The 13,732-nt window shown below is 39.6% G+C and overlaps 1 protein-coding gene across 2 annotated transcripts in view; it reads left to right on the top strand.

Moving 5' to 3' along the window:
* The window catches only part of SH3TC2 (SH3 domain and tetratricopeptide repeats 2), a 57,880-nt gene that overhangs the window by 10,123 nt on the left and 34,025 nt on the right, over positions 1-13,732 (top strand). For both annotated transcript variants that reach the window (XM_079144746.1, XM_079144747.1), the window contains exons 2-7: positions 2,972-3,070; positions 4,853-4,980; positions 7,940-8,045; positions 9,658-9,801; positions 10,878-11,079; positions 11,827-11,900. In XM_079144746.1, the coding sequence (XP_079000872.1) occupies positions 2,972-3,070; positions 4,853-4,980; positions 7,940-8,045; positions 9,658-9,801; positions 10,878-11,079; positions 11,827-11,900 (753 nt within the window). The remainder of the gene's footprint in view (positions 1-2,971; positions 3,071-4,852; positions 4,981-7,939; positions 8,046-9,657; positions 9,802-10,877; positions 11,080-11,826; positions 11,901-13,732) is intronic.

Genomic DNA, 13,732 nt, shown 5'->3' on the forward strand with positions numbered 1-13,732 from the left:
TCTAATTGTCTTCCGTATTTCAGTCATGTCCATTGTGATATTTCCTTTTTCATTATGTATTTTAGTAATATGAGTTTTCTCTTTTTCTCTTCATTAGTATGGCTAGGGACTTATCAATTTTATATTTTTTTCAAAGAATCAACTTTTTGTTTTGTCAGTTTTCTGTGTTTATTTTATACAGGTATCTTTTAAAAAGCAAGCACCCAAGAAATTCTGATGCATATAATCCAGTTTTGCTAAAATTTCAGTTTTCTGCCCCAAACCTCACATATCTTTTATAAGTTGTGCACCCTCTGCCCCACACCAGGGTCACCACCCTGGGTTTCCCCTTTTGAGGTTGGACTTACTTTGCAGGCCCTTGGCATCAGGCCATTGTTTCTTCCCCTGGAGTTCTGCAAGGAGGCACTATCATGCCTGCTGGGGCTAGAAGTCAATGAGTAATTGGGTGGTGAGCTCCTGGTGGCTGGAGAACAAATGTCCTGTGGAGGAACAGCAATAACTTGGCACCTGCTGATTGCCATAGAAGAAATAGGACCCTAGATTACAGACCTATGTTTCAATGCAGACCCTAGCATCTGGGTTGTGCAAGATACTCTGACTTATAAATATTAAGCAATACAAACTAAAAATTCAATGTGGAGGAGAGAGAGAGAAAGTTGGGGGGTGGGGGAGAAGGAGAGAGAGAAGACAAAGGGGAATGAAGGGAAGGGAGGGGGGAATGGGAAAAGGAAAGATAGTGGAATGAATTTGACATAACTTTCCTGTGCACATATATGGGCATACCACAGTGAATCTCACCATTGTATACATGCACAAGAAATTAATTTAGAAAAAAAATAACCATGGATAAATGGTAGAAAGATCAGTTGAGGGAAGGGATTAAGGGATAGGGGGAGGGAAGGGAAAGGAGAGGTACTGAGGACTGAATTAGAACAAGATGTATTCCATGGTTTAATCATTATGTCAAAATGAATTCTATTGTCATGTATAACTGAAAAGAACCAATAAATAAATCAAAAAATTTACACAGAATGCAGCAAAAGCAAAATCAGTAATTTAAAACTAAGACTAATTTTTTTTTGCCAAATGTTAATTGAAAAAAGAAAGAAAGAAAGAAAGAAAGAAAGACAGACTTTGTAGGTTTGCTATAGCCTGTGGTCAAACTTTGCCCTAAGTGAGGCACAGTCAGCCATGTCAGGTGTCATCCTGGGATAAGTGGCAGAAGCATTACCTGGGAACGTGTTAGCAAGGCAGAATTTCTGCTTTCAACCACTGAAGCAGAATCTGCATTCATCAGGATCCCAGGTGAAGCACCAATTCTGTGTGTGATTTCAAATTAAATCCATTTGGGGGAAAAACCAAACAAACAAAAAAGCAACTATGGCCGCACTACGGACCACAATAATTGGAATCTCTGGAGATGAAGCCGAGGCATTTATATCTTTAAAAAGCAACCTGGGTGATTCAGATAGGCAACCAACATTCAGAAGCACTAATTTAGACAGGTCTTCATTTATAGATGGGAAAAATGAAAATCTCAAAAAGTAGACAGGTGAAGTGTCTTTCCCAAAGTCATTTAACTAGTGTTAAGAGAAGATCTGATTTGTGCTCATTCTCGTATCTCATGATTCCCAAACCAGTGTTTTCTTGCTTCAGTTGCTTCTGGTTCCTGGGAGGCAGAACTACAAAATGATCCTGTTCAACTGTAGCTCATTACTGCCAGCTTTCCAGCTAAGCTGCTTGGCTTTCAGCACTGACAGCTAATAAGATTTACTGGATGAAAAGCTGTGAGCTGATGGGCTCCTCCTTCTGCCTATTCAAGCTGCAATCCACTTCATTCTCCCTGTACATCACCCCAAACTGCTAACTCCTCCCACTCTGAAGAAGGGAAGGACCTCCACTCGGGTACCAAAATCTCCCTGCACAGGCACAGAATGGAGGTGAAGGCTCTTGGCAGCATTAACCGGCAGTGAGTGTGACTGCTCCGTCCTGTTGCACTCTTGGGCTGTATCATTCGTTAGAAGCATGGGTCCAGAATGCAAGACCTTGCTTGCCTGCTTGTCTCTGGCCCAAAATTTTACAGGAAGCTGGGAGGATAAAATGACTGACTCACACATGGCTGTTGAGCCAAGATTTATAAACTTTACTTCCAGGACCAGGTTATGCTTACAGGATTCTGACCCCATGGTATAGTCTTCCAGTGACCAAATTTAATACCTTAACGACTTGAGTTCCCTTTTGTATTTTGGGATACCATGAAGGAGGCCCACATTCTCTGTGAAACTCCCTTCTGTTCTTTAACATCTTTTTCTTCCTGCTTTACAATTGCACTCTTCTCTTTTTGACATTTTGCCATCAAAATAGCACCTCTCACCCGCCATAGCCTGTGTCTTGGTCTTCTTTCTTTTCCTTCTCATCCTGCTTCTACAGCTTCAGAGACGGGAACTTTTCAGAGAGTAGGAAAGAGAGGTCCCAGATAGGATCCTATTTAGTGACCAGACAAAAGTACTGTCTGGGGACAATCACACATTTCAGGACCACTATGACCATGCCCAAGTGATCTCTCTAAAGATGCCATTCTTGCTCACTCTTCTCAAACCCTTCCATTATCTGTCTACTAACCTTGCAGTAATCAGATCCATAATAATCTATGTTACTCTATGCAAATTGAGCACCTTTTTTGTACCAAACCCTAGAACTTGGTTTGACCCTTGGGTGAGAATCTGCTTTGCTAATAACATGGAGACACCCAGGCTGCTGCAGGATGGAGATAGCATGCATGACAGTTCTTTGATAACTTCCAGCTGCAAAATGATTTTAAGGCAATGGTGATAGCAATGAGAATTCTCCCATGTTATCAGTCTTGGGAAAAAAAAAAAATGTCACTGGACCAAAACTTTCAGTCATGCTTACAACTTGTTTATAACTTGCCTACCTTCTACCAATGGTTTTTCATTTTTATCTTCTTCAGGTAAAGAAGGTCCTTCCAAGGAGCCAATCATATCAAGTGAGGGTTTATCCTCATCTGAACACAAAGAAAAATGCTTCCTGCCACAGAACGTGACACCAGGTATCTAAATCCCAAAGATAAGCGCTATTTTTAAAGATACCTTCCACATAGAACATTTCAGTAACCTTCTTGTCTCTCCCATCTGCAGACTGCCCCCTCCCACTCTTTTCAGGCGCCATCACCAAACACATCTTTGTAAACAAGACCTTCTGATATGCACCTGCTCACACACCTTCAACACTCTCCGTTGCTTTCAAACTTAACCTTGCCCCAGCTGGTACTCAAAGCTCTTCATGACCTGGCACGTGTTAGGAGCTCCATACATATTTTCTGGGTTAGAGAATGTATATCATTGATCAGATTTTAAGTTACTTGAGGGAGCCAGGTGAATTTTGAAAAATAATTACATGTTCAACATATCTCAAAGAGTTGTTTGCACATAGTTGGGGCTCAGGAAATGTCTGATAAATACACATATCAGTAAGTGAACATTTGGAGGTCACATTTACATTCCATAATATCTAACAGTACCTTATATGTAGTATGTTTTGGATAAATATTTGTTAAATAAATGAATAAATGAGCAAAGGGTTGAATATGCAGGATGAGACTGGCTGAGCAGAAGGGCATCTGTATGAATCTTTGAGCAGCAGAAAAATATTTGGAAATCAGTGTGAGGAAGATTTTATTCTCAACATATGTCTTGCACAGAACCTCTTTAAGAGACTTCAATGAGGCCCACAAAGCAAAGGTCACCATTAGAGAAAGCTATATCTGTGCTGAGCCCAGTGACATAAACTCTGAGCTCTAAACTCTAGAAGATATGATTCCTGTTGTACAGTGGCAGGGACCATTTTTGAAGGCAAATCTCAAGTCGGGAAATCCCTTGTATGTTTCTCTCATTTTCACGTGCTCACTGATAAATGGAGACACCAAATTTTCTACTTAATAGGTGGAAAACAGACTCTTAGGAAAATAACTTTATTGCTATAGAGATGTGACGAGGAAGGGGATTCAAACTGTAGTCCTTGTTTGTAACCATCATGTACCACTAAATAATGGGCTTTAATTAATAACCAATTACCCTTCCAAAATATTCTTTTCCCTGGGATATAAAATACAAATTTGTGGGAAAGTTACATCTTGAACCATGGAAATAGATATTGTATAATTATCATACCAGGTTCTTTCTATTCTGTTTCAAATTCTGTCAAACTGCTTGGTTGATAATGAGACAAATCTTGCCTTTTGTTTTTTGCTATTGTGTCAATCTGCTTATCATCTGTTAGCTTGGGCCCTGGGGGTGGGGGACCACCTGAATTACCATCTGTTGTTTCACAAATGCAGTAGAGTCAGCATTTTGCCTTATTATTGCATTAAATCAATGAATGGATGGTATCTTTAGGTAAACCAAACCGACTGCAGGCTGAACTTGTTTGGCTTTCAGTGTTTTTCATCATGATGCTGTTTCTGGGAAGGTCATGGCATGAGGAGGGAAGATTTGGCACTAGATGCCAACCTTTCCTTTATGCAAAGCAGTCGCAGACAGAATCAATCAGACACATTACCATGATTACAGGACTGGCTTCCAGAAGGACAATAGGGCACAATACACTTCACACTAACATTGGAGTGAACTTGCTTTATTGCCCCCCTGGCGATGCGCAGGGTACTGTGGGTTCCCACCTACAGTATTCTGCCGAATCCGTTCCCAGTGGTTGAGATCTCAAAAGCAATTTGCATGTTTGAATCCTTATAGGGTTTGGGAAAACACTGGGGGCTCTCTGGTTATTTCTTCTTTTATTGCATGTCCAGCCTGATCTTTCTCCCTCTGTTTTTCAGATCTGACGCTCTCCTTCTGTGTGAGGAGCCGCTCCAGGAAGTGTGTAAACGGACCCTTGCAGGAATCTGCCCGGAAGCGGCTCTGGGCGCTGGAGAACCAGGACCAGGACGTGCGGGCGTTGTTTAAGGTGAGTGTCTGAGAGGTAAGTTCTGAGAGCCTGGCTTGTGTTCTGCGGAGTCCTTAGCATCTAGGACAGAGCCTGGAACAAAGTAGGCCCTCAAAAATACATCTGGTGGACAGGCAGAGTGAGTGAACAATCAGCTGCACTGTCTCTGAATGAACATGTCTAATTCTTTGCTTAATAGGAATGAGAAGAAATTCTGAACAGGGCAACTAGAGGTTGCTGAGTTAGAGAAAATTTGGTTTCAAATCTGCTACTATTTGTTGTAATATCCTCAGCAAGTTACTCTGTGGAACCGGAATCAACACCTACCTCATGAGTATATATACATTTTTCTAATGTGGTAAATTTGAACTTTATTTTTGTTACTGTGATACAATATATGTAACATAAAATGTTCCATTGCTGTCATTTTAATTCACTTATAACATTTGGTACACTCACAACTTGTTCATCTTCAGAAATGTATTACCCCAAACTGAAACACTGTACCCATTAAACAATAACTCCCCACTGTCACCTTCTCCCCAGGCCCTGGTGACTGCTGAGCATATATGTTTAAAGTAATAAAATTGCCAATCAAAAATCAATAACTGTAAACATTAGGATGAGAGGAGAAAAATGCCATAAGGTAAATAAATTACTTCATTTTTCATAGTGGGTAGAAAATATCTTCAGTTGTTAAACCAAGGGGGAAAGGTATGACTAAATTATCTATAGTTCGAGAGGTACTAACTGGGAGAACTAAACTCTGAAATGATAAAATTTGTTGCAACTAGTGGTGAGGGAAGGAGAACATCACTTTGCACAACAAAACTAATGTATTTTATTTATTTATTTAATTTTGGTAGTGGGATTGAAGCCAGGGGTGCTTTACCACTGAGCTATATTCCCAAATCCCTATAACTTTTTATTTGGAGACAGAGTCGCACCTATTTGTTTTCACAGCCTCTGTATTAATTTAGTACATGAAAGGATAAAAGTGCTCTGTCATGCAGCAAAAAAGGTAGTGTCTGGTTTTTCAGGAGGAAAAAAATGACACAGTACCTGTAAAGAGCTGGGTACTGAGCTTGTGTGGAAGTATATACTCCATAAAAAGTAGCAAAAGGTTTTTACATTTTATTTTATTATTTTAACCGTGAAATTCAGGAACTTTTAGATATTGGCTGCCCATTGATATGTTCGATTTCACTTTAACTTGAGTCACATTTGATTGGTCAGGAGCAGGTTTCATTAGAGAGCTGGCCTGCTGGACCAAGGCTTGGGCTGGAAAAGCCTGGGCCTGAAGCTGAGCCTCGGGCCAGCTAGATCTGAGATCCAGTCAGAGCTCTGCAGCTTACTCACCACAGGTGACCTTGGGCAGGTTTCTTCACCTCTCTGAGCCCCTGCCTCCTTGTATTTCAAATATGGGCTAATGCCATTTTTAATTAGATCCAAGATATCATGGATTATAACATGCATCATTCTTTCCTGTACCTCTAAGAGAAAAATGGTTAACTGTTATAAGAGCATATCTTAGAATGGATTAAATGTAATTGCACTCTCTTCTTAGGATTATTGTGGGTATTAAATGAGGTATTACTCATAAAGCTATTGGTGAAGTGCCTGGTATCTAGAAAATTCTCTGCATATTGATTTTTACCTATAACCCCTTCCCTGATTACAAAATCAATCTCCTCCAAGGATCTGGGGCCTCCTGGGATCTGACATGGAGGAAGTACAGAGCCTAATATTGCTGAACTAGGAGCTCTTTTTTTGAAGCCTCTATCTCTTCCTTCTCTCTAGTCAGGTTCCCTAAGGATAGGGGTCAAGAGGTTGGTTTTGATGGCAGAACTTGGCCTGGAAAAGGGATGTTCTGACCATAACTAGTTATAGTCAACTCCAGAAGTTTGGGAAAGCAACAGAGAAAGATTTAGGGCAGTGATTCAGGAATAGGTTTATTATTATTATTATTATTATTATTATAAAGCAAGAGGCTCATGGGCCTTCTCTTGCTCTGCTTTTGGAAATGATGTAAACTGGAAGAGTCTTTCCAGAGGGCAGCTGAGTACCTGCATTTGGAATAGAAAGTGCATATCCTTGCATTCCCACTTGTACTCTGTGAAATTATTTGTTTCAGAAAAATCAAGGATGTACACAAATTTTTAGCTCTAAGAATGTTTATTCCAGCACCATTTCTGATATTAGCAAAATGTAAAATAATCCAAATGTAAAGCCATAAGAAATTTTAAGAATTAATTGCATTAATACAACAATGGTATATGTAACCATTAAACCGTATGTAGACTACTTAATGGCATGAGAGATGTTTCACTACATATCATGTAGCAACAGAAGAAGAGTGCAAAAACAATTTATGTACTATGAGTCTCTTTATATAAAATAATTACATGGCAACTCTTGTGTAGGAAAAACAATTTATTAGTACAAGAAGGTGTTAACATTGATAATCTCCAGGAGAGATTATAGATAATTTTTACTTTTGTGTGCTTTGGTTTTTCTGTTTGTCAGCTTTATAAAAATAATCATTTGACATAGGTTCACAATCAAATTTGCTTCAAGGTTCCTTCTATGATTCACCCTCTTTTCCCACATAACCTTTTTTTTCCCCCTATACAAAAGGTAGTATTCTCTGTACATGGTTCTATACCCTGGTCTCTTTGTTGCTGTTGTTGTTCCATTTATTTTTAGAGCCTGTATTGGTACACAAAGAACTTCTTCATTCTCCTTTAATACTGAATAATGTCATAATATTCCATACCATGGATGAGTCATATACCTTTTTAACTACATTTCTTTTGATTAATATTTAGCTGTTTCTGTTAGGGGTGTGTGTGTGTGTGTGTATGTGTGTATGTTGTGTAAACTTCCACACCACGGTCAAGAAGTTCATCCAGTCTTGGGTCTACAGCTGAGCTTGTCAACTTTGGTCACACCAGGCTAACTCATTACTCTCTTTATTCAGGACCTTTCAGCAAGGTTGGTGAGTATCCAGTCCCAGAAGGCCCAGTTCATCATCACCTTCAAGACCATGGAAGAAATCTGGAAATTCTCCACCTACCTGAATTTAGGTATGACATGACAGGCAGGTGGAGGACCCACTGTATAGTTCAGTCAGTCTTTAGGGCTTGATAGTAAGGAAGTGGCTTGGTCTGATAATTAAAAGTGATAGAGTCCCAAAGAGAATGGTTAACTTTTGAAATATCACAAACTGCCTGAATCTAAATCTAAAGCAAATACTAATTATTACTCTAAAATGTCAAGTGAAGAAATTCACTTCCTTATATCCAGGGAGAGATTTCTTTATTTGATGATCAATCAGTTAACAAGAATTTGGACATCTGCCAAACTGAAAGTACTGAGATAGATGTGAAGTTGATGTTTTAAAATGGAAAACTGGTCTTGAGTAAGACCAAATAGGTGCCCAAAATATTAAAATTTTGGATGCTTACCCCATGTATTTGGAAAAGATCAAGGAGGTGAGAAATTTACCTACTAATGTGGCCTCAGCAGCTGAGTGTTCTAAAAGGTAAAGAAAGATATCGGTGCACCATGGCAGTATCACTGTGGTGAGCAGTGGTTTGCCTGTTTCTCTAGGGAGAAGATGCCCAATTGGTTTCAGAGCCAAGCCAAGTCTCACAAAAAGTCCCCTGATTTGATGAACATTGGATGTATCCCAGAAAATTCTGGGCTTACCACAACATACACAGGGAGAGACATGGTACAGGGCTGGAAGGTCAAGATGACCCATTGCTAGAGGTGTGACTTTTTTTTTTTATAGTTGTAGTGATTTTCTCTCTCTCCACACTACACATCTCCTGTGACCATAAAAGATTCTCAGTATCCAAACTGTGCTTCACAAACCAGCAGCATCTCTCTCACATATGACCTGTCAGAAAAGTATAACCTCGGGCTCCATCCTAGACCTACTGAATCAGCATCTGTGCTTAATAAGATTCCCCAGGTGTGCAGTTTCAAGGTCAAGAAGTGTTATTATAGGAATGCACAGGCCTACATCAGTGTGAGGGGCAGTTAGGATAGAAAGAGGTTTTTGTCTCACAACAGAGAGAGGACGCCTCCAAAGAAGCAAAACGTTAACACAAATAATTCATGTTTAGAGACATGTTAAATAGCTATATATAATTTTTCATATTTTATATAGCTTTTAGTCTGTTTTTAATAAGACAGAGCTTACTGAGCATTGGATGAGGGACAGTGTCAGAATAGGGAAGATGAAGCCTATCCTGACTTCCATGGACCATGGAGAAACTTCACAGCCTCTACGTCACTGGGGACATGGAAATTTGAACCTCAGGTCAGGAGAACTTGAAAGGGAGACCAGGAACCCCCAGACTCAACATGGTAAACTTGGAGACCTCTGTGACTGTATTAGAGAAAGTAATTTGGTTTGGTCATCTCAGTGCATTTATGGAGACCCACAGTATGCTGAAAATGGTAAAAATCACTTAAATGTGACTTGTATTTCTCAACAGATGCTGCGAAGAGTCAATTCATTCTAGGAAGTTTCTAACTGGCCTATTTTGCTGTCCCATTTTACTTCCTGTTAGGTGGCAGGTTGGGGATGGGGCCTCGGGTCACACTCAGGATGGAGCTCACTCACTTTGTTCTGTAGCCAAGCACAGAACTCATCCAGCTCAGGAACCTTGTTGGCTTGACTTCTAGGCTATGTGTCCACTTGTTTGGAGCACCTTCTCTTTGACCACAAGTACTGGCTCAACTGCAGATTGGTGGAGGACACAGAGATCCAAGTGACTGTAGATGATGAGCATCTGGAAACCATGTACCTGAGTCTCCTGATACAGGAAGGTGAGGCTGGCCTTAGGCCTGGGGATGGGCTGTCATCTAATTATTTGTTATGGGAGTCCCTGAAATAAATTGGCTACAAAAGGGAGGCAAAAATCATTCAAACAGGGGAATATTCACAGATAAACCTACTGTTGTAACTGTACTTCTAACATTCCTTTCAGTTCAACACTGACATTACAGCAATAGCCATGTTGGTCAGTCTCACTGATTGACGTTAGAGCTGCCTGGGGAGTTTTCAGAAGATGCCCATGCCAGGCTCCCCACCCCCGCCCCAGGTCAATTTAAAATTCCTGAAGTTGGGGCCCCAGTCATTGGCAATTTTTTTCTTTTTAATTTCTCATGTAATTCTAATGGTATATCTAAGATTGAGAAACAATTATCTAAAAGTGTGATATAATTTGATTGCAAAATAAAATTGCAAATCTTGAAAAACCTAAAGTATTTGGTGAAATTAACTAAAGCAATGTCAAAGAATTCCTTGAAGCACTCCATGATCTGTTTACAAATGAAGACACCATCAGATTGGCAGTTGGTCAAGTCAGATGACTTAATAGACACATTGAAAGAGCCATTTTTGCATGATATTTTTACATCAATGCATCTCTTTATGATTGTATTGCACAAATCATGCATGAAAGAAAGAATTTAATCTTGCATTATTACAAAACTCAGGGTAATGAATTTACCTGAATCAACTTATTCTTTGTTGGGTCTAAGCTTAAGTGTGAAGTTGCAATTATAATTCAAGTTCTGTTAAGTGAAAATGCATTTTTGTGTTTTTGTTTTATCTCTTTTTTAAGTAAGGACCCAATTAAGCCTTCCTTATTTTCACAAATTTCTCAGAAATGTTGTTGTCTATTTTAAGTGAATTCTTTCTCAGTGGATTTTTTTTTCTTTCTTTCTTTCTCGCCAGTGTTCCTGAGATCACAAATGACCTCTTACAGTGCCTCCCCCAGGATAGTCCACTTTACTCTCAGGAAGCAAAGCATTTGGGTTCTGATAGAAATGCTATTGTACATGATAATCCTTTTTCACTTCCTGCAACTCATGGGAAAGGGCTTTTCTCATTATTATAGGCCACTTCTTCTGCAGAGCCCTATGCTCCTTGGCTCAGCCAGCTGAGAAGGAAGGGGAGTGTTTGACACTTTGCAAGAATGAGTTAATTTCTGTGAAGATCTCTGAAGGTGAATCTGAGTGGGAAGGTGTGTCCTTGGTGACTGGTCAGCGGGGCCTGGTGCCTTCATCAGTCCTGGAGCCTCTGCCTGTCCCTTTTCATCAGTGAGTAGCCACCCACTTCCTGGGAGAGGTTCCCAGAGCAGATTGAGGTCTGCACAGAACAGATGAGGCATGCTTTCAGAAATAGGCTTCCACAACACTCGGAAGAGAATAAAATATGAGTGGATTTTTCTTGCTTAATTTTTTTAAGAGTTGGGATTTGTACAATTTGATAAAATTGGAGACAACTATAAATTTCAGATGGATTTTGTACCTAAGAGGAAATATAACCCATGGCCTCCCATGCAGTGTTTTTTAATGTATGGACTGGAGGACACTTGTATTGGCATGACCTAGGGATTTCATATAAATTAGACTCTCTGGTCCCCCTCAGACTCTCTTGGGATTGGGCCCTGAAGCTGTATGTTTAAATAAACTCCCCAGATAATGTTTTTCTTACTGAAGTTTGAGAATCCTTGCTGAAGATACTATAAAAGCAAACATATAGTGTGATAATAAACACTGTCCCAGACCGTGGACTCTAGGTTTGTCTGGCAGAGAATCTGACAGTGAGAATGTAAAGGGATCATTTGTTAGTTATTTAACTGACAAACTAATTGCAGGACCAGAACATACCCCAGGTCTGCTGGATCCCTCTCCTTTTCACAGTGCCTGGTAGAGAGTAAGTTTTTCAATAAGTGTTTGCCCTCATTAAAATAAGACAACAATACTTATGATCCTTATTATCATTTTCCTAATAGACTATTATTGCTCATTCTAATTTTTGGAAATCTATGTTTCCATTGGCAGATGGTTCCTAAAGAATTATCCAGGAAGCTGTGGTCTTTCCAGGAAGAGGGATTGGACAGGCTCCTATCAGATCGGTATGACTGAGTTCAAAACACAGTATTATTAGGGAGATGATTTTGTCCTGCCTCCTAATTTTATCTGCAGGTTTGGAATCAGTAGTGAATTCCTGTCTTGTTTCTGCTACTGACTGGATCTGGGGAAGCCATGTCTGTCTATATATATGGGTTTTCTTGCCTGTGAAATAAGAGGTCTCAAGTCAGGGTTGTAGCTACAAATGCCTGAAGGGACAGGCAGGATCCAGGGATGTGTACAGGGCTTAAATGGAAAGCATTAGGGAATGGCAGGATGATAGGAATTTAAAGATGGACAGGTGAAAAAACACAGACAAACCCTGGTGTGGGCCAATTTAAATATTTTGTGAGCCAATTTGACTGACAGATGGTCTGTTTTCAATCTCTGGGTGAAAATTTTTCTAATTTTTCTTAAAATTATTTGAAATTAACCTTGAATTCAGGAAGAATGTGAATGCTAGGCACATAATGGAGACTAAGAAAATATCTGTGGAATAAATAAATGAAATAAATGAACACAGACATACATGTATATTCATCCATGCCTGTATTATAGGTGATCTCTACCTGTATATGTGTGTACACACACATCTGTGAGCATGTATGTATCCACTGGCTAATGAGTACCTAGACTATACCTTCCTATCATTGTCATCCCTCAAGTTCCCTTCCCCACATGTTCCCTGCCACACATCCCTAACAAAAAGTGCAATTGTGTAAGTTCTAAGCCCCCCCCCCCAAAAAAAAAACTTAAGAAAAAACTAGAAGGAATTAAGGAACTCAGACATTAGAGCTAATCAATAACTGACCATAAACAAGATTTTTAGCTTTCTGAGGCAATACAGCCTTATAGTTAAGAAGAAGGGAGTTTAAAGTCTTTTCTGGTTTCATATTCTGCTGCACAACTTAAAGCCATTGGGCCCTTGGCCATTCACCTGTCCTCACTATGCTACTACTTCCTCAGTAGTAAAAAGGATATCAAAAGTAAAAAACAAAACAAAACAAAAAACCAAACAAACCTTCAAATGTTGTCAAAAGAACTAAACAGAATGACCTCTGTAAATCACTTAGTACCTTTCTTTTCTCACTATAGATGTCATGGTAACTCATGTTGGCCCACAAAATGGGAATTTCTGATCTTGAAGACATAATTGATAGAAACTTGATGGAAATGTCTGAAAAGAATTGAGCCAGTAGTGTTAGCAAAGAAATAGAAGCAAACATGGAAATGGAGGCTTTTATCTCCAGCAGAGCAGAATTAGTGGGAAAAAGGTCAACATGTAGTTGGAAGTTCTAGACTGAGTTTGCTACCTATAAGCTTCATGCACACCTCATGCTTAGTGCTGCTTCTACTTTGTAATCTATACAAAGGGTTTTTTAATGAGTACCCTACCTAAATTTTAGGACTCTTGAGAAAATCTGAGAAAATGACATAAATGTGCTTTTTAAGCTGGATAGTACAACACTCATAAAGAATGTCATTATTAGACCCTAATTTGGTAGCAAACTGGGCAATTCCTTTAGTCAGGAGAGACTTTCAGTCCCTCTGATCATCAGCACTTTCCGTTCTCTAAGGAGGCTGACATCTACTGAGGGTTGACTAGATATCAGGCACTGCACATGTTGTCTCTTTGACTCTAACATTTATAAGCATCAGGTTATAAATCACATCTTAGCTGTTTTTTCCCCATTTCACAGTTGGGTAGTATGAGAGTCATAGTGACCAAAGCAGCTGGAAGGACCTGTAGAGAGATTCTGGTTTAGTGATCCTTACACACTGGTCCATGGATTTGTGCCACCCATGGCCAGGTGTTTACATGACAGTGGCAAAATCA

This window comes from Sciurus vulgaris (genome assembly GCF_902686455.1).
Source record: "Sciurus vulgaris genome assembly, chromosome: 6".
In the NCBI taxonomy this organism is placed as follows: domain Eukaryota; kingdom Metazoa; phylum Chordata; class Mammalia; order Rodentia; family Sciuridae; genus Sciurus; species Sciurus vulgaris.